Source organism: Engystomops pustulosus, chromosome 1 (assembly GCF_040894005.1).
Source record: "Engystomops pustulosus chromosome 1, aEngPut4.maternal, whole genome shotgun sequence".
NCBI lineage: Eukaryota > Metazoa > Chordata > Amphibia > Anura > Leptodactylidae > Engystomops > Engystomops pustulosus.
In genome coordinates, this window is record NC_092411.1 from 121971492 (window position 1) to 121993054 (window position 21563).

Consider the following 21563-nt stretch of genomic DNA (forward strand, 5'->3'; position numbering starts at 1 on the left):
CTTTGCTTTATAAATCACAGCGCCTATAGAAGGGCGGTTTCACGCAAGATCTATCAGAAGCATTTGCAAGAAAGACTGTTGCATTGAATTGCGTTACTGTTCAATGGACTGAACTTGCATTGGACACCATTCGGAAAACCTCGTCTTCATTGAACTGCTTTACCAGGCACAAGCAAAGAGCTGTGGTATGGTTCGGGGAAGAAAGGCGAATTGAGACTAATATCCCCCATAGGCCCCTTCCACACTTGCGAGTGTGATGCACTGAACTCACATCACACTCGCAGCGGGAGTTGCTTGGATCGCCCGGTCTGGAAGCTGCAAACCAGAACTGAACTGACATGCCGAGTTCAGTTCCGGTTTGCAGTGTTCGGGCTTGGCGATCCAGGCAGGTGAGAAAAGGGGCCGTACTCTTCACTCACAGGGGTCCAAGAAAAAAAAAAAAAAAATTACTAATATATATATATATATATATATATATATATATATATATATATATATATATATATATATATATATATATATATCTCATGTATAAGCAGAGGTTTTTCTGAACAATAAAATTAGCTGAAAAACCTCATTATGGCTTATACAAGAGTAAAAAAACAAAACTACTTAAATACTCAGAGCTCGGCTTCCTTGATGCTTAGCGCAGCTCCTCTTCCGTCTTCTCTGCGCTGCTCCAGTTCCCGCAGCTCCTCTTCTGTGATGCTCCGGTCCCCGAAGCTCCTCTTCTGTCTGCTGTAACAGCCGGCACAGCTGCTGCCATGCGCTCTGCCAGCCGGCCGCTGATTACTTCGTATGCGCTGGCCGGCAGAGCACATGGACGCATCTCTGCTGGCTGTTACAGAAGATGAACAGCAGGGACCAGAGCAATGGGCAGCCACAGCGAACATCGGGACCACCCGAAGGAGATTATGAAAGTTTATTTATTTATTTTTTTGAAGTGCTGGGCAAACTGGGGGCCTGGCTGGCTGTATACTACTGGGGGGCGGTGACTAATGCATTTCCCACCCTTGGCTTATGCTCGAGTATGTACTGTATTGTTTTTGACAATATTTTAAGAAAAGCTCTTTGTACAGCAACTTTATCTGCATCTGAGCCATGTTAAAAAAATATATTTATAATGGGGTTTTCATTTAACTTGCTGGACCTCTGAAGGAAACAGATGTGGGGAAAGAATTCAACACTTTCCAATACAGATTGTGCCTATTATACTGTGTGTTTATAATGTATGCATTTTTTAAAAATGTGTTTTTAAAAAGGATTCCAATACAAAAACAAAATTAACAAAAAAAGTTTTTTTTTTAAAAAAATGGGATATTTATAATAATTTCAATATATGCTCATATGTATACACAATATAAGCAGCTTCTTATATGATGATCACTATGAGGAGCTTTCCCTAGTAGGGTTGGTGGAATAACCTTAATAGGGCAACAGAAGTATATTAAATCTTAATGCATCAAACAATGTTACTCCTACATAAAAGGCGATAAGGAATTAAAGAGAAAAATACACTGCCATTCAAAATAAACAGTGAAAACCCTGTTGAAATAATGTGCAGTTATTGCATGTATACTTCTGAATAATGGATTGTCAAAGTGCGAAAGTTCGCAAACATGAGAAGGAGAATATGGCTTCCTTCGCCAAGTCAATATATGCACGGAATTGCACATTATTTAAGCATCAATAATGTTCTCTGTTTCACAGGATTGACAATAGTCATTTAACATTATGCAGCACATCATTATATTATTTACAATTGGCTCCTCCTTTGAAAAATTGCTGCGCTTGGCAGAGATGAATGATAGTCTTGTACAGGCAGTAACACAAAACTGAAGAGTCTACTGCTACGATGAGGCCCTCTTCTGTTCACCGAAAGGAGATTCATACACCTCCATGGGAGGACAAGTGCACACCAAATGTTGGTCTCCATAGATGTCATCAATCCGAGCGATTGTTGGCCAAAACTTACTCTCTGGTTTGACGAAGGGCTGGAATAAGGTGAAGACAAGTAATCAGGATTATACATTTTTCACATCACACATTGAAGAAAGGTGCGTGTGAGTGTGCGCACACGAGATTGATTGTATGTGTATATCTATCACACCACAAGTATTAGCATCCAAAATGCACATAACCACAGCTCAAGAGAAAAAACATCTTTTGGAGTTTATGCAGTAATCTCCTCAAAATTGGAACCACCAAATGCTATAGGAATAAACGCCTACACACATATGTGCATTTAATTCTGTACGGCAATGTATTGGCATTTAGTCAAGCTTCTATGTAGTAGCGATTTGTAATTCAGTACCCAATTTTAAAATAGGATAATTTATCCAAGTGTATTGAGTTATTCTATTGGTGTTGTATGTTAGAGGGAAAAAAAATTGTGGTAGGTTTCCAAAAACAAGAAGGATAAGGTTGTCAAACAAATAGCCCTTACCAAGGGGAATGCAGCCACCTCCCGTGAGTATGGGCGGTCCCAGTTGGAAGATGCAATGCAAGTTAGTGTGTGGGGAGACATCTGGAGAAAAAAAAAAGTTCAGAGTAAAAAGTTAAATATTTAAAAAAAATAAATAAATCAAGAAAAATATATTAAAACGTACAGTTTTAAAAGAATTTAGCTTTCCACACTAATGTATAAGGCATGTAGCTCTATACATCTGATGACTGCCATGACAGAATTCCTTGGAATTTGCATGTCTTGTATAGTAGTGGAACCCAGGCATTCCTTTTCTGAGAATAGAAATAAGTAAAGTACCTTGGTCCTTGGGATAAAACAGGGGACAGACATGCTGTCAGTGTATAAAGAAAAGACCCAAGTGTGAAGCACTTTTGCTTTCACGTGAAATTTTTCTTTGAATCCTCACAGTATAACAAAAAAAATAAATAAATAAAAAAAATATACCAACACAATTTCACTCTGTTCTCACTAGACTTGCTCAAAAATTTAGCCAAGTTCACACTTGCAGCTTCCATTACACAACCTGTTTTTGTTTAATCTTTTTTACATTTGTTAACAGTGGGGGACAGTTCAGTTCTTGATCGCATGTTTTAGGGAAAATAGACAGCTCAAGCCTAGCAGTCAATCAGCCCATCTGAACTAGAATCTCCTAGTAGAATAATAGTTAACATACCTTTAAAGGATTAATTCTGGAGTCCATTCTTCCATCCTCAATATCAGCAATTTCCTGTCTTATATTGATCATGGCATCACAGAAACGGTCCAACTCAGCTTTGTCTTCAGATTCAGTTGGTTCAATCATAAGGGTGCCAGCAACAGGCCATGACATAGTTGGAGCATGGAAACCTAAATAAATGTTGGGTACAAAGGGTATGAAATGATTATAACTGAAAAAATAAAATAAAATAGGTGGATATCTTTTAAAGTGTGCAGTGCAAAAATTGTTGCAATTATGATTCACACTTTTCAGAAGCAGTTGTGTGCTTTGTTTTATTTTTTGCTTACAGAAGTAGCCTATTAGCGGAGCAGTTTTAGACAGATTTATAAATTACATTTAAAAAAAAAAGAAAAATAAAACAGTCACTCCAATTTCAGTTGTGTGAACATAGCTGCATGTTTTTCTTTTGCCATATTTAGTTAAAGGACATCTACCACCAGGATGAAAGACTGTGCAACTGTGGTGTTAGTGGAGCCTGTAGCCCCTCAGGCTCATTTGCATACTGTGTCTTTTATTCTGCCCTTTAATTTGAGTATATATGGCAATTTATTAGAGTATAAGCCTAGTTTATCAGCACAAAAAAAATGTGCTGAAAACCCAAACAGGTTTTACCAGGTTTTTGTGGTAAAATTAGGGGCCTCGGCTTATACTCGAGTATAATACACTTGGGCCTTTTGACAAAAATCACCCAATTACTAGTTCTCTTGAATTCGTGAAATGCCCTTCTGGAAAGAGTGAGAAGAAAAAAAAAAAAAAATAATAATAAGGAACAACAAGCATGGGACTTCTTTACCATGATTCACATAAATTACCATAATCTTGCAGCCTTTTTGCTATGTCTACAGCTTCTATATTAGCAGATTTTTTGAATGGCCTAACATCCAGGATAAATTCATGAGCCACACGTCCTGAAAGATATTTAAAGCCATAAAAATAAAACACTTAAGGAATATAACTGTACATTATCTCTTCATTTGTGAGAGGATCTATAGCAGCTATATTTTAGCATTTACATTTATTGTATATATCAGGTTGTATTTACCAATGATATTAGAAAACATCTACCATCAGTTTACTGATATTAGAACACACAAGTTCTAATAAGTTCCTGTGGAACATCAAACTTTTATTATAACTTTATATGTAGCAGAGCCTCAGGGAGCCTGGTATTTTAAGTTATGCACTCCGCCATACTGCTAGCGGTCCTGCCCGTTACCCAGCTATGCGCTGGGGGACAGAGGGGTTAGGAGCTTTGATAGCTCAGGAACTTATTAGGACACATCTACCAGTAAACTGCTGGTAGATGTCCTTTTAACAGGGATTGTGTATATAAATAGGAGTTGTAAAAAAAAAAAAAAAGATGCTCTCAATAACTTAAATTTTTACATGTCACACTTGCCTCTAGAACCTCTGAATAAGACCTTGTAGTATTTTTCCAGCCTTTTTGACATGTAATTGGCATTCAGTATGGCAATCTCGGTTGCATGTTTAAGTCCTTTTGCGCCCATCAACTGTAAGAAATAGTAACAATTTATCCATTAAGGCACTTTGCATCAAGTCAATTTGGAAAAATTAGTTTGGGTTTATGAAGAGAATATAAAAAGCATTGAACGGTCCTGTGGACCTTTGTTTGCATCAATTGAGTCATTGGTGGGTTGACTTCCCGGGATGGATACAAGCATGAATAGAATCTTTTACACCTTGGGTAGTCGGCTCCCACATAGAATAGGATGGAAGCGCCATGTGTTTGAGCCCATAGGAGGCGAGTAAAGACATTGCTAGCTTTCGATATGGCTAGCACACGTCCTCAATTTTTAAGTCTTGTGCAGGTTGCCTTATTCTGACATCTCAGCAAACTGCTGCTGCCTGCTTTGGTAGCATAATGGAAGCTAATTTTTAAGGAAGGAGGGCGCTTGAGGGCTCTTAAAGGACATCTACCACCAGGATGAAGGATTGTAATCAAAGCCCACGGACATACTGGAGTGTGCACCCCCTTAAAGGATCCGCTTTTATTTTGCTACTTATGCCCAGTTTTTTTTTTTTTTTTTTAGAACTACAAAAATGTTATTATGCAAACATAGGCTCATAGATGTTAATGGAGACTGGAGCCCCTCAGGCTCATTTGTATAATTTTAAAGCCTTTTTTGCCTTTTGAAGCTCAGAGAAAAGCAGATCCTGCCAGAGGAGACACACACACCAGTATGTCAGTGTGTTTGGTTTACAATCCTTCATTCTGGTGGTAGATGTTCTTTGACTACATCAAAGAAAAGGGGTTCTTAACCTTTCATCGAACTATGGATAATTCAAGAGCTACATTTCTAAAATAACACAAACCTTTATATAGGCCCATGAAATGGGTAAAATTGCACTTGATCCCCATGGGGCAGCACTTATAGTGCCCAATGGTCTGGCATCATTGTCCTGTTGCAAGGTAATAACTGGATGGCTGGGTAGATATGGGGCAAGATGTTTCTTCCTGCAGGAAAATAGTATAGATGTTATAACTAATATATAAAAAATATTAACATTTTAAATAACTTGGATAAGAAATGTTTGTAGCGATTTTTTTTTTATAACTTACACTCCTATAGGCCCCATGCCAGGACCTCCTCCACCATGGGGTATACAGAATGTCTTGTGAAGGTTTAAGTGCGAGACATCAGAACCGTAGTCTCCAGGACGGCATATCCCAACCTAAAATGTATAAAAAAAAAAAATTGTATTTATTTTTTTTGCTTTATAAATATTGATTATAATCAACAAAAGGCTGACCCGATCTGTGGCTCAGAAGAACACAAAGCATAAACTAACAGAAGCAGAATGTTGAATTTTAATTTTTGGATTTCAGTGCAGCCATGCAAACCTTACCTCAAAAGCTGAACACTAAAATTCTGTAAGAATAAGACTTTAAAGTGGTTTATAACGCTTCGCTTAATTGTTTTTGTATTATTGATGGACTATCCCAGTGATTTTCAACCTTTTTTGAGCCGCGGCACACTTTTTATACTTAGAAAACCCTGGGGCACACCACCAACCAAAATAGCACAAAATGACACTAAAACAGTCATAAAAGGCCTCCCTTTACTAATAAAAAGACCCTAGCGGCCCCCCTTTACTAATTAAGAGCCCCTAGCGGCCCCCCTTTACTAATTAAGAGCCCCTAGCGGCCCCCCTTTACTAATTAAGAGCCCCTAGCGGCCCCCCTTTACTAATTAAGAGCCCCTAGCGGCCCCCCTTTACTAATTAAGAGCCCCTAGCGGCCCCCCTTTACTAATTAAGAGCCCCTAGCGGCCCCCCTTTACTAATTAAGAGCCCCTAGCGGCCCCCCTTTACTAATTAAGAGCCCCTAGCGGCCCCCCTTTACTAATTAAGAGCCCCTAGCGGCCCCCCTTTACTAATTAAGAGCCCCTAGCGGCCCCCCTTTACTAATTAAGAGCCCCTAGCGGCCCCCCTTTACTAATTAAGAGCCCCTAGCGGCCCCCCTTTACTAATTAAGAGCCCCTAGCGGCCCCCCTTTACTAATTAAGAGCCCCTAGCGGCCCCCCTTTACTAATTAAGAGCCCCTAGCGGCCCCCCTTTACTAATTAAGAGCCCCTAGCGGCCCCCCTTTACTAATTAAGAGCCCCTAGCGGCCCCCCTTTACTAATTAAGAGCCCCTAGCGGCCCCCCTTTACTAATTAAGAGCCCCTAGCGGCCCCCCTTTACTAATTAAGAGCCCCTAGCGGCCCCAGTTTACTAATTAAGAGCCCCTAGAGGCCCCCCTTTACTAATTAAGAGCCCCTAGAGGCCCCCCTTTACTAATTAAGAGCCCCTAGAGGCCCCCCTTTACTAATTAAGAGCCCCTAGAGGCCCCCCTTTACTAATTTAGAGCCCCTAGAGGCCCCCCCTTTACTAATTAAGAGCCCCTAGAGGCCCCCCCTTTACTAATTAAGAGCCCCTAGAGGCCCCCCCTTTACTAATTAAGAGCCCCTAGAGGCCCCCCCTTTACTAATTAAGAGCCCCTAGAGGCCCCCCTTTACTAATTAAGAGCCCCTAGAGGCCCCCCTTTACTAATTAAAAGGGCGGATCGCCGACGCGGGGCTTGTAGGTAAGTATGGGCGCAGAAACACGGGGGCGCGGCAGCAGCGCTACACAGGGGCACCATAGTTCGGGGGCACACTCAACCATGTGTTGCGGCACACTAGTGTGCCGCGGCACACAGGTTGAAAATCACTGGACTATCCCATAACTCAACTACCGAAAAAGTCGAGATATTAATAAAATAAAAGTTAACTAATCTTGAATAACCTGCTGTTCGACTGCTACTTTACAATAAATATATTATCACATGATAAAATAATTGATCATTTTTTGGTTAGAAGCATACTCACCTGGGCATTCATATTTGCTCCATCCAAATACACCTGACCACCATGTTTGTGTATCAGATCACATACATCACTTATATCCTCCTCAAAAACCCCATTGGTTGAAGGATAGGTAATCATTATGGCAGCCAAATTGTCCTTGTGTTTGTCCACCTATATGATATAAAAGAAATAAAAAATTTTAAAAAAAGTATATTATTAGTATATTTTCTTACCATTTCTCAGACTTCCTTCATGTAAGCATGACGTATAAAATCAACTTTTGTGTACTCACACAAAAGCAATAAAAGGTTTCTTGTGCTGAGCAAGAGCAGAAAGTAGGAGGAGGGCGTGAACCTGTTACAGCCAGTTAAGCTGTAGCACAGAGGGGCTCTGGTAACACCCCACCCTAGGTCTTCTGGTTCAAAAGCATAATCTTAAAAGTTGATTTTTAGAAGGAAGGAGGCCACATATAACAAGTAAATAGATTACCACATGTCACGCTGCCCATTTCTATGAGCAAGTGCCACTGGTTTATCATTCTTTATTCTGATGATTGATTTACTTCCAAGACTAGGTAGTCGGCTGTACATTTTGATTGCTGGGATGAAAGGGCATACCACTGAACACCTACCCAACAGAGTGCACTTCCTTTGAAACCTATACTTAAGCCTAGGTTATGAGTGTTTAGAGTCATATCCTTAGAGCTGAATCATGAAACCTGATATTCTATAGGTACTAAGAAGTTAATTGTAATCATTTGTAAAGTGCTACGGAATTTGATGGCCCTATATAAATAAGGAATCTTTATTATCATGCTTTCCTTATTGGTCTGATTTAGGCATTTGCATTCCATTGCATGGAATGTATCTTTATTTTCGTTCACCAAAACATATACATACACACACACAGGCGGTCCCCTACTTAACACCACTCGACTTACATACGACCCCTAGTTACAAACGGACCTCTGGATATTGGTAATTTATTGTACTTTAGTCCTAGGCTACAATAAACAGCTGTAACAGTTATCAAATGTGTCTGTAATGAAGCTTTAGTGTTAATATTCTTTCTTATAACAACCCAACATTTTTAAAATCCAATTGTCGCAGAGACCAGAAGAGTTCTGGCTGGGATTACAATTATAAAATATACAGTTCCGACTTGCATACAAATTCAACTTAAGAGCAAACCTACAGACCCAAATCTTGTATGTAACCCGGGGACTGCCTGTATATAGTTAGACATACTGCAGTCTGTTATGCTCCCCTTCAGGTGCCTGATTCAGCAGGAGATAAGTGTCACTTCCTCCTTTCCCGCTAATTTCGGCTAGTCCTCTCAGTCAGTGCTTGCATTAACCCCTTGCATTAACAAGTGTCCTGTGTGTAGGGGCTGCAATGTAAAATGTGGCCTATTTTGTTGTCCCAGCCAGCACTACTTGTAAGCGAGGGGGACAGAAGAGCACCACATATTCTGCATGCAAGTAATGCAAATAGGTGGTACTCATTCCAAAAACGCTCGTCTTTCAGTGGAAACAGATGCATTTTGATCAAATGCATCTAAAACACCAAATGTAAAAGCAGCCTCAGAACGTTGACAGCAGCAAACACTGGCTGCTGTGGATGTTACAGATGTTTACCCAGTGATGTAACTGCCCTTATACGAGCGTACACCACTCAGCAGGATCGCTATAGCTTGCTGTATACTGATCAGATGGATGCATAAAAGGAGGAGTCTGTCAGTAAAAGGGTGATGCCACACATGCCGTTTTGAACCCGTTTTTGGTCCGTTTTTAAGCAGTCCGTTAAAAAACGCATGCGTTTTGACAGGTTTTAGCAATTATCTTAATTAAAACTGGTCAAAAACTTTTGGACGGACTGGTTAAAAACTGACCAAAAACAGGTTCAAAACTCCATGTGTGGCATCGACCCTAAGGGTGAAGACACACATGGCGTTTTTAGGCCGTTTTTAGTTAGTGCGTTTTCAGATCGTTAAAAAACGCATGCGTTTTTAACGAACTAAAAACGGCCCAAAAACGCCATGTGTGTCTTCACCCTAAGGCTTGTTACACACTAGTGAGTGAGGTGTGCAACTTGCAGTGTTCACATAATACACACCAGTTTACAAAACATAATGTTATCAGCAATGTAATTAGGCATATCTCCTCACCTCAGCTGTTGTATTGCATCTTAAAATGCAGTGTGAACACAGCCGGAGAAAAATTTATAAAATGCATGTGGTTTACATATTACCATGCGATTGGCTGCTTTGACAGTGTTTTTATTCATTGCAGGAAGTGCAAGCAGCTGTGAAAATGTTAACACAGCTGATTACACTCATAGCAATGAAGAAAACGCTTTTAGACTCTTCAACTCAAGCAGCAGATAGGTTAGTTGCACCCCTGTTTAGAAGCAATGCTTCTCTTCCAGTTTCGTGCATAGAAGCCACTTTTGGAGACGTTGAGAGGTGTTCTGGGAGGATGCAAGTTTATAGGAACAAGAGGCTTGACACCTTTACTTGTTGTTGACAACTTTACTTGTTGAAAGCGAATTAAAAATAATGAACTTGCCATAGCTTTCAGATGTGATAAATCAATGCTTCCATCTTTATCAACTTCTACTGGCTGTATTTTCATTCCTGCCATCTGAGCACTTGCAGGATTGGTTCCATGAGCAGATTTCGGTATAAGGCAGACCTACAATACGAGAGTGCCAAATTTACTTATATGATGGTTTTTGATCAGATGAATTCCAAAGAACAAACAAAAACAAATGAACAATACTAAATATAAGTGAGCTGAGTAGTTTTTAACTTACTGTTCGATGATGTTCACCCTTTGCATTCAAGTAAGCCTTGATAGCTGCCAATCCAGCATATTCACCCTGCGCTCCGCTAAAAACATAGGTGACCGTGTGAGGTATTGTTTGCCTTTTATTTAACCATAAACTTTTTATATTGCATGTAGGTGTATTGAACAGTCGATATATTCCAATACTTAAATTGTGAAATATTTTTACCTGTTTGGCTGAAATGAGATTTTGTCATATCCCGTTATTTCACACAAGTCTTTCTCAAGCTCCTTAAATAGCTGTTGATAACCCTGTGCCTGGTCTAGAGGCACAAATGGATGAATGTGGGCAAATTCAGGCCATGTAATTGGCTAAAAGATGAGAAAACAAACAAACAAACAAAAAAAAAAAAAGTTACAAAACCAAGTATAACCCCCCCCCCCAAAAAAAAAAAAACAAATCAGAAAAAAGAAAAAAAAATGGTTACATTTTTACTAGACTGTAAATAATGTTAACCTCAAGGAAACTGCAGATTTAGTCATGCCTGCAAATGATTCCGCAGATGTGACTTTCTCCTGGGATAAAATTTACTTTTAAATTCCACAAAATATTCCTGCTGAGTATTTTGCAGCAAAAATTTTCTAACAAATGTTCAACATTTAGCATTTGACTTGCTAAATATCCACTGAAAATTTCAGATTAAAAAAAAAAAAAAAAAAAAATGAAATCTTCTGAACAAAATAGAAAAACAAAACAAGGGGCAAACATTTCTTGCCAGATTCTCAGTAACTTGAATGCCGACTCATTAAGATGATAGTAGAGAAGATATGTACCGTTTGAATAGAAACTAAAAATGAATTATGACCACCATCTTGTGACCATATTAGAATAGGTTTTCAAGGACCCTTCAAAATAGGTCAACTGCAAGCTGGAAGATTTTCAGTAACTGGCTTTTACAGCATTCCAAAACATGATGGCTGGTAAGCTTCTTACATTGCAAAAAATTCTGTGAATTTTCGTGAAATCTTAATCAGGCGTGTGCTTTCATCACCATCCTTCTCAATAAAAGATTTTGCAAGCCATATACAGCTTTAGTGCGGCTCCAGTGTTATGATTGACTACAGTGAGGAATAACATTTCTCACTGTACATTATAGACAAAGGCCAAGTTTCCTTTCCCTATGTCACTTAACGCCTATTAACGGAAATACAAATATCACTGTAACACCTTTGGCAAATACGTTACAAGGAAAAAAAAAATTATATGTACATCTAAAGACTAGAAGATATGAGACAGATTACCGTTAGCTCAGAGGAACTGTTGAGTTTCATTGTGCAGGAGCCCAGAGGAATCATACTATGTACAAGTGAAATATCTTTGTTTTCCAAACGCTTCATGTAGCGTACAATGTTGGTCTCTGAATGGTAGCTTAAAAAAAATAATAAAAAAAATTGTTATTTTGAACATCTAAACTTTTTAGTTTACAAACAAGTGTCCCTTTTATTGATCTCACCTATTAAACACTGGGTGCATAAGGAATTTGCTTGTCCTTTTAAAAGCAGTGGCCAAAATGCCCTTATTCTCCTCTCCCATGCCTTCAGCTACCAGCTCCTGGGGAAGGGGGTGGACACAAAATAAGACCGACCAGTCAAAAGGAATACATAGAAGTGCTGAAGTCATTAACTTTTAAAATACAGTTTGCCAAGTTTTTATTTATGTGAACATACTGGGGTAGATTTATCCAAATTAAGATGGTGAAGAGTTAGAATAAACAGTATTAAACTGCAACAAATGTATCAGGCTTGCGCTGGATAATAAATCTGGCATCGTTTAAGACTGTCCAGTCTAGCATTGCACTGCCCATTAGTTCAGTGGTGCCCAACCACCACCTCTTTACGGCTTCTTCTCCCCATGGCTCAGTCATCTTCTCTTCAGAGCACCGAGCCGGGGGAAGGGGGGGGGGGGTTGGAAAGTTTAAAGTTTTTTTTCTTGTTTTTAAGGAGGGGGGCTGCCATGGACATTTCGTTTTCTTAGTATGGGGGAAGCTGCCTTTCCCACCTTAGGCTTATACTCTAGTCCAGTGGTGGCGAACCTATGGCACGGGCGCCAGAAGTGGCACTCGGAGCCATTTCTGTGGGCACTCAGACCATTGCTCCAGGACAGAGTTTACCACATAGGACCGAATCCAAAACTTCCTGCAGTCCCAGGGAACTTAAGAGATGCTGCTCTCAGCGCCATTTTAAAGCAACACTTCATTGGCTGTTTGGAACTGCGTGAAAGTTGAGAAGTTTTTGACAGAACTGCAATATCTTTGGAGCTCCTCCTGCTGGACCCACCATTCTTCCTATACAGAGAGACCCTGGAGACAATCTATAGTGAGTCTGAATTTCTCCTCCTCCTTTCAGCTGTATTGGTGGCCTCAGGGGCCGATACGATTGAAAGATGTGGAAGAACAGGTAGCAAAAAGTTACTGCTTAAAAAGCCATTTTGGCACTTCACTGTAAATAAGTGCATTTTGCTTGTAGTTTGGGCACTCTGTCTCCAAAAGGTTTGCCATCACTGCTCTAGTCAATAACTTTTGCCCCCTTCTTATACAGGGCCGTTTTGAAGAAGTCTGTTAAACCCATATCTTTTAAAAAAAACATGAGTTTTTGAAAACGCATCCTTTTTTCTCCCCAATTATCATATTCGGGGGAAAAAAAACGGATGCGTTTTCTAAACACCCATGCGTTTAACGGACTGCTTAAAAACGGCCCAAAAACAGGTTCAAAATACCACGTGTGCCACCACCCTTAGGTTAGGGTATTTGCGGGGTGACTAATTTTTTTCCCAGTTAGGGGGTTTTCAGACCTGCTCCCTGGAAAAAGTTTGGGGACCATATGCCATGCCCAGTTTGCCATACTAGTTGTAGAAGAGTCTAAAAACCTCTTAAAACATTTGTAAAAATGTGTTGAAAGTCCAACAAGTTTTTAGTGCAAATACCAACTATTTTGTTATACTTTTTGAAAACCAAGTAATCGTCAATTGATGCGTTTTCTGAAAAGATTGAAGGTGTATTCACATGTGGCGTCCGGAACCATGCCTTTAAAACGCATGCATTTTTAGTTTACTGTGTGTTTACCGGCTTTCAAAGTGGTTTTCTTCATTGCTTGAAGTGTAAAACCGCCGTGTCCCAATGTTAACACAGATGATTGCACTTCCAGCAAAGAACAAAACCTCTTTAAAAGCTGGAAAACTAACAGTAACACAAAAAAAAAAAAAAAAACACGCATTTTAGACGCATGCATCAGGAAGCCACATGTGAATGCACCATCCAGTTTCAAGATTCAGTTCTTTATACCAAAAGCAGGACCAGATCATAATGGGTGAGACCAGACTGCTGACAGGTGCTATTGAAAATGTGATTGGTAGCTGCAATGTAAAGGTTTACATATTAAAATTGCTTTTTGTCATGATCATAAAAATGTGATCTTTTAATTGACCTTTCAATTTCCAAATAAGGCAGATTTTAGTTCCATGGTATCCGAAGAGTAAGCTTCCAAGTCTCTGATCACAAAAGCTGCAGACAGGTACCTGTAGATGTCTGCATCACCAATCACGGAACAAGATCAGTTCCTGAGCCCCTCACAGTAGGATTTACAGGTAGACAAGATGTTGATACATGTTTAGAGATGATTAATATAAAGTTTGTGGTTCATTTTACTTACTGCTGATGATTCACAGCCAAAAGCCCACAATAGGTCATCAAGATCTTTCTCCTTTACAGTTTCATCAAGAGATACTCCAAGCTGCAAAAACCACACATTTATTAAGTTTAAGCTTTCCTCTCAAGATCCCTTAAGTAGGGTGGATAATCCTTCAAGGACCAAGTCGCATGGATTTTATAGAAAAATATAGGCCACAAAATGCCAACACACAAAGCTTGGAGAAGGAAGGGAAAAAAAAAAAACCCAAAAAAACACACACACCACAACACACAGACCATTTCATGATTTTTCACACACTACAATAATAATTTTTAACCATTCTATTAAATACAACTTACTGAACCATCCCTGTACACACGAAGGTTTATTTTTCGTTGTGATGCTCTATCTAAAACTTCTTTTACTGGACAGCCACAATGTATCTTCAATGTATCAAAGAAAAGCTCGCTATGTAAACGATGTCCCGCTCTGTTCAGACCTAAAAAACAAAAAAAAAAAGCAGGACTGTTAAGTATATTTTCCTAGATGTCCATTTTACAAGTAACTTTGAATACAACATTTTTTGTCATTGTCATAAGATTGGCAATTAACACAAGTGTATCTGCTGACACAACTGCAAAGAAAAAAAACCCACAACCAACAAAAATTTGCAGGTTCAATATCCATGTTGTAATAAGTTATTAAAAACCAGAGTGAAAAAAATAATAATAATAATAATAATAATAATACCTTCTGCAAGTATAAGAGTGGCATTGTGAACTCTTCGAGCAATATGCTTGAGGCCATTTGGACCATGGTAAACACAGAACATTGCAGCCATATTTGCCAATAGAGCCTATAAGACATTAAATTTACAATTAAAGAAAGTAGTCTACAAAACCTTAAATACCAGAGCTTGTACCCTATCCAAGTATAGCACCTGACGAGGGAAAGAAGTGAAGCTCTGATATATAGGTTTATTTGTTGTATCATTACGGACCAAGCAGCAGATGCTGCAAAGACGGCTAAGAGAAATAGTCTTGTCATCCTACTGCGTGCGACAGTCCAATGTACATTCAGCGAGAAATGGATCATTGCCAATTGTTGCATGCGGCGCAAAAGGTAAGTAGGACTCCCACCCAGGGGCGTAACTACAGAAGTAGCAGCTGCTGTGCAAGCCTATAAATGTTTATCAGTGCATAAATGTATACACATATGTATATTTTCTGAGAAGGTAGGGGGCCCCATTCAGAAGTCTGCTACGGGGATCTGCCTCGCCTAGTTACGCCCCTGCTCCCACCACTAGTAAATTACAACAGTAATTCCTAACCCCAACAAAATGTAGCATTACCTCGTAAGGAGTTACAGCAGTGTGAGTACCAAAAGCGTCACTAGAAACTTGTCAGCATCTTTATTCGGTATATTACCTGTGCAGTGCATATGTTGCTTGTGGCTTTATCTCGTCTGATGTGTTGTTCTCTGGTTTGTAGAGCAAGACGGTAAACTTCCTTTCCAGCAGCATCTCTAAAGTAAAAAAATACAAAATAATAATAATAATTTAATAATTGCAAATATGTTTGGCTTTTTACTGTCAGATGAGAGGTGTAATGCAGTCAGTTCTAGCCCAGGACCTCTGAGATAGTAAAGAATCAAATACTTCGATACCCACTATGCCAATGGTGCCCTAGCTGTAGCCCAGGACTATTGGTCCGTAATTTACCAAGAAGGTACTAATCGTTTTAGAATGGTGGTGGTGGTGAGGGCGCAAGATAGCAATCCAGCTGTACAGGAATCAGGGGAGCAGCAAATAAAGGATGCAAATACTTATTAGAGGGGCTAAAAAGTCTTTAAAGCCAAATTTCATTTTCCTGCATGCCACATACCTAGTCACTCCAACCATTCTGCCAGGCATCATCCGGACCAAGTTTTCCTTCACAGCAAAGAAGGCTGCGTGCGGTCCTCCATAGCACAGCGGCACACCAAATCTCTGAGAACTGCCAAGAGTGATGTCTACTCCAAATTCACCAGGTGGTCTCAAGATGCACAATGCCAAGAGATCAGTGGCACAGCATGCCAGGGTCTGGGGAGGGGGGGAATGAATTTACACAGAAATAAGAAAATTTCAACAGAGAACACCATACAAAGCAAGAATATTTAGACATTTTGATAAACTATGAATAGAGTCGTTTTCAACCTTACCCCATTTTGATGAGCCCGGTCAACCAACTGAGCAAAGTCTTCTATCTTTCCATCAGTGTCTGGGTACTGAAACAACACACCACTAATATCTTTTCCACTGAAGTCCATGTCCTGTGGCAACATGAGCTCGGTAGTGACACCTATATAGCTAAAACAGAAGCAAAGCATTTATCAAATAAATTCAATGGAGGTGTATTTTTTCATAAAGCCTCAACCATTTCAAATCTGCAACACCTCTACCATTTTAGCAGGTTTTTTTTTTTTTTTAAAGATGTTAAAAGGACATTATCACCAGGATAAATCATCAAAACACTTACATGCTCGTATGTACACTCTTGCTGGATGTGCTTCTCTAAGCTTCCTATCCTCTTGTTTTTAAGAAAAGAAAGGCATTGACAATTATGTAAATGAGCCCGAGGGGCTCCAGGTTCCATATGCGTTAATGGAGCCTGGAGCACAGCAGACTCATTTGCATAATTCTTAAAGTCTTTCTTAAAAACAGGGGCATATGAATCTTAAATAAGAGTAGATGCTGCCAGAGGAGGCACACTAGTATGTCAGTGTGCTTGGTCTACAATACTTCACCCTGGTGGTAGATTTCCATTAAAGGCTTCTTTGTCAGGTTTACTTAAAGGATAGGAATAGTTGCAAATATGAATATTTGTAAAATGGAATAAATAGATACAAACCACAAGCAACTAAGTTTATGGATACAAAAATGGTTCTATGACTTTCTATATCAATGATGGCGAACCTATGGCAGGGGTGCCAGAGGTGGCACTCTGAGCCCTTTCTGTGGGCACCCAGCACAGAATTTACCAGATAGGACTCAAGGCTTCCTCCTGCAGTCCAAGACAGCCCACGGCGCACCACGCTCAGTGCTATTTTAAAGTGACACCTACTTGGCTGCCAGGACTACAGGAGGAGCGAGAAGGTGTGGACAGAGATGGATTATCATTGGAGCTCCTGCTTTGGGTCCCCTGTTTCTTCCTCTTTAGGGGACCCTGGAGGGAGGCTACAAACCGAATGTCTCCTGCTTTCTATTGTATTGTTGCCCTCAGGATGCCAATATGATTGAAAGTTGTGATACTGCAGAGATCAATAGGTTACTGCTTAAATTGTCATGTTGGCTACATAAAAGTGGGTTTTAGTTGTAGTTTGGGCACTCTGTATCTAAAAGGTTTGCCATCACTGTTCTATATAAAAATGCACACGACTATAGTAATGGGCAATCCATACATACTTTGCCCGTGTCTGTACCACAGCTATGGTTTGAGGATGGCATCTGCTGTCCACATAGAATTTTCTTCTCTTGTTGTGCCTAAAACAAAGTATCCAAAAAAATAAAAAATTTTATTTTTCAGCAAAATATCCACTATGCATTTATGAACAACTGCAAATATGTATTGCGGCTACTGACCTGTGACATAATTGCATTGCTTCAGCAGCAGCAGTTCCTTCATCCAGTAAGGATGCATTGGCCACATCCATTCCTGTGAGATCACATACCATGGTCTGATAATTCAGCAAGCTCTCAAGTCTGCCCTGGGACACTTCTGGTTGATATGGTGTATACTGCGTTACCCTATAAAAACATTAAAAAATTTATTTTGTGCTTGAATCACAAGTTTTAAAACGAGAAAAGTCAGATTCTTTAGGCGGTTTACACCAATCCTACAATAGAACATTACGTTTTTAAAAGTCTGTGTTATGCAATAAAACATGGATCTCTGTTCACACAAACTAGGCCTCCCATCTCTGAACTTTTCAGTTTTCTTGAGCAAGAGATGACCTAATTTTCATGGACAAACTGCACTGGCTCTAAAGTATTTCAAAATATTGTGAAAAGTAACCAGATGTAGCTTATACATGAAGTCCTCTTTATTTACTGGCATGAGGAGGATGAAGAACATAAAAACAAAGATATTTTGATCCCTGAAAGCCATTGTCATTAATTTTCTTCTCACGTTGCTGGAATTTGTTGTCCGAGTTTCCAAGGAGACCGGATTCCAATTGGCATTTTTGGAGCAGCTATTAACAGAGCCACTGCTGTTAGTGTTAACACTTTACCAACATGCTATTAGGCAGTTTCATACATTGCCTCAAGTTATTGCATTATGCTGCTAGAGAAGGCCTTTTCAACATTGTAGAAAACAGAACCCTAGGAAGCACCTCATCCTGCTGCAGTCTTCCTTCTGTTAATAGTTTTTATGCATCAGAACAAAATAATGCAAAGAATAACATTTGGGTACTCGTCAATAGATTGTATTACAATTCCTTGAGATGCAGTCATTTTCAAAATTACATTGCAGCAATGTGCCCGGAAATTAAATCGCACAACCACCACAGGCATCACTGGCCTGAGTTACATTTTAACCATACTTTCCCCATTTTCTATCCATCTCAGAAGTGCTGGGTTCATGGCGTAGCAGCAGTGTACAGTAGCTGTTTCATTTTACCGTACATAAAAATCTAAATAAACAGGTCATATAGCCACCAATAGGGCAGCAATTAAAATGTCAGCTTTAAGCAGCAGCTTTTTATTTAAAAGTAGGTACCAAAATCATTTAAGAAAATTCTATATAAATATGGTCACGATTGTACAAATGCATAGAATAAAGGGGATGGGTCATTTAGGGCTCACAGTGAAAGCTATAAATACCAAGCCTATTGTACAGCATTTGAGATAACGCATAAGAAAAGACAACCCCCACCCTTATGTTGAGCAAGAATCTATTTTAGAACACTCTTGCCTTAAAATATTAATTTGTTAATGTATTCCAGATAACTGTAAACAATATAGTTCTACACAGGCTTGGGGGCTATGGCATGTGTATGGTTTATACATCTAGTACATACCATTTAAACCATGCCACTTTACATGAAAGAAAGGGAAAAAAACCCTTTGCATCACAGAGCTGCCCCAGGGAATGTGCCCTTTTAAAATGCAGCAATCACACACTCAAAAGTGGACCTTTCCCTGTCAAGAAGCAGCTGCAGAAGCACGATACATGTGTCAAGAAGGCACTCTGACAAAAGGAGTGTGCACAATGTCGCAGGGGGTGTGGCTAGGCCCCAGATCCGTATACAGAGTAGACATATCTGACCCTAGCAACGGAAATCTGAGAGCAGGCTATAGCTGGTTTACAGATTGGATAATGTTTGCAAGGGAAAACTATCACCAGGAACTACAGCATAGCAAGAAAAAGAATTATATGGCACCTACACTTTGTCTACTTGTGGAAGCTGTACACAAAGTCCAAGCACAGTCAATACAGATCGAAAAATACAGATAAAAAGAGATTTTTGAAAGCTCTTTTTCTGCATAACAAAATGCACTTTATAGTGATGGTATTTAATATTCCATGCCGTGAACTGAGAAGCAGGAAATAAAAAAAAAAATTCTAAATGCAATGAAAACGCATTTGCGGCATTTTCTTGTGGGCTTGGTTTTTACGGATTACACTGTGCATACCAAATATTTTGATAGAGTGGACATTTTGGGACGTGCCGATACCCAATGTGTTTATGATTATTACTGTATTTTTATATCAGTTCTAGGGAAAGTGGGTAATTTGAAAATTATTTTTTTTTAATGTTTTGCCATTTTCAGCCCCCTTAGGGTACTTTAACCCTAGATTATCTAATTGATGATACCATATACTGCCATACTACAGTATGACAGTATATGGGGATTTTACTGGTCATTTATTACAATATACCAGAAAACACAGCCGTGGGTCTTTGAAAGACCCAAGGCTGTCGTGGAGATGTCACAGAAAGCGGCGATTAAGCCAATATGGCGGCCCCCATGCTGCCAGTAGCTCTGCTGGCTACAATCAAAGGGTTAACAACTATTTGGTGCTAGCAGCTTTCCATAAAGCTGCAGCCGATGTGTAGCGGACTAAGAGGGCCACATATTGGTAAGTGGACTTAAAAGTATTGCAACAATAGTTCTGATTTTAGGTTTTTCCAGACAGATGTACTTACCATCCTGCGTTTTCCAGCAAGTTTCTCAAGATGGCTTGGGGGACCGAACAGTTATAGTACCCCATGCCAATATAGGACCTCCATATCTTGTTTTTTGATGCAATGTTATGTAACGTTTCAAGAATTTCATTTTCGCCTGAATTTAAAGGAAAAAAAAAGTGGCCATTTAAGAGATGACAATGAATTTTACAAAGACTTAACTTACAGCATACACTAATGAATATAGACGTATGATACAGTAAAAACTTTTGAGGCTAGTAAACAAGTAAAAAATAAACTTTTCACTTTAATAAACTCAAAGTTTTTGGTATAAGGTGACCTGTTTTGTTGACATTTTTTTTGCTGTGCCTTAGGTCCCCAACTAAACAAAAAGAGTAACTTATAGTGGTTTCCAAAAGAATTTGTTACATAAATGGTATGCATAAGCAGCTGTCACGACCTTTTTTTCCTGTCAGCAAAGATAACAAACAGGAATAGATATAGCAGGAAAAGACTTGATACAGTTAACACAGTTCAATGTCAACATGTGTATGATCGCCCCAAGGTAGTTTACACTGCAACCTTTCAGGCCTTTATCTTTAGTGCAAAGTGACAAGGACAACTGTTGCCGACGGCCAAAGTTGGGAGGCTATAGGTTCATGCTGTCATGGATTATATAACTCCAATGGATTACACTTTTTTTCCTTTAAATAAAGTGGAACACAAATAGCTAGAAGTGCTAAGTAACGCACCTTTGTTACATTTGTGGCTGGAGGATGGACAGCCACAGATTACCTCCATTCATTGGGAATATTTATCATACAACGTAACCAAAAGGTTCAGCTGTAAATATTGGTTCCACGGCCAGAATACTTGATCATTTTCTTTCATGCAAACATGTTCATAGTATTCCAGGGGCCCCAAGCTAAGGCATGTCTGGGGAACTCCAAATGCACAGTTCCATTCAATGCCAGAGAAGGATGTCTAATGGGATTATTTAGGAAGTCAGGATTGAGTTTCTCTGAAAACCAATTAATGAATTATGTTAGTGATGGCTAACCTTTTGGAGACAGAGTGCCCAAGCTACAACCAAAATCTACGTCGCAAAGTGCCAACATGACAATTTAAGCAGTAACTTATTGATTCCTGCTGCATCACAGGTTTTAATCGTATTAGGGTCCTGAGTTCACCAATACAATAGAAAGATGATGGAGGATTGTAGCTTCCTTCCAGGGTCCCCTGAAGAGAAAGAATCAGGGTTCCCAGAGCAGGAGCTCCAATGACAATACATCTCTATCCACACCTTCTCGCTTCTCCTGTAGTCCTGGCAGCCAAGGATGTTGCTTTAAAATAGTGCTGAGCATGGTGCGTCCTGGGCTGTATTGGAGA

At 39.5% G+C, this 21563-nt stretch overlaps 1 protein-coding gene across 1 annotated transcript in view; it reads right to left on the minus strand.

Moving 5' to 3' along the window:
* Window positions 1-529: 529 nt before the first annotated feature.
* Window positions 530-21563, minus strand: part of GLDC (glycine decarboxylase) — a 31573-nt gene continuing 10539 nt past the window's right edge. Inside the window, exons 3-24 of the mRNA XM_072152205.1 lie at window positions 20196-20331; window positions 17626-17790; window positions 17449-17526; window positions 16206-16353; window positions 15890-16086; window positions 15434-15530; window positions 14757-14862; window positions 14366-14505; window positions 14028-14108; window positions 11834-11931; window positions 11622-11748; window positions 10549-10691; window positions 10348-10423; window positions 10101-10226; window positions 7556-7705; window positions 5767-5879; window positions 5520-5661; window positions 4585-4696; window positions 3998-4093; window positions 3141-3313; window positions 2447-2527; window positions 530-1994 (exon numbers count right to left, since the gene is read on the minus strand). Coding sequence (XP_072008306.1) covers window positions 1851-1994; window positions 2447-2527; window positions 3141-3313; window positions 3998-4093; window positions 4585-4696; window positions 5520-5661; window positions 5767-5879; window positions 7556-7705; window positions 10101-10226; window positions 10348-10423; window positions 10549-10691; window positions 11622-11748; window positions 11834-11931; window positions 14028-14108; window positions 14366-14505; window positions 14757-14862; window positions 15434-15530; window positions 15890-16086; window positions 16206-16353; window positions 17449-17526; window positions 17626-17790; window positions 20196-20331 — 2729 coding nt within the window. The 3' untranslated portion in view covers window positions 530-1850. The remainder of the gene's footprint in view (window positions 1995-2446; window positions 2528-3140; window positions 3314-3997; window positions 4094-4584; window positions 4697-5519; window positions 5662-5766; window positions 5880-7555; window positions 7706-10100; window positions 10227-10347; window positions 10424-10548; window positions 10692-11621; window positions 11749-11833; window positions 11932-14027; window positions 14109-14365; window positions 14506-14756; window positions 14863-15433; window positions 15531-15889; window positions 16087-16205; window positions 16354-17448; window positions 17527-17625; window positions 17791-20195; window positions 20332-21563) is intronic.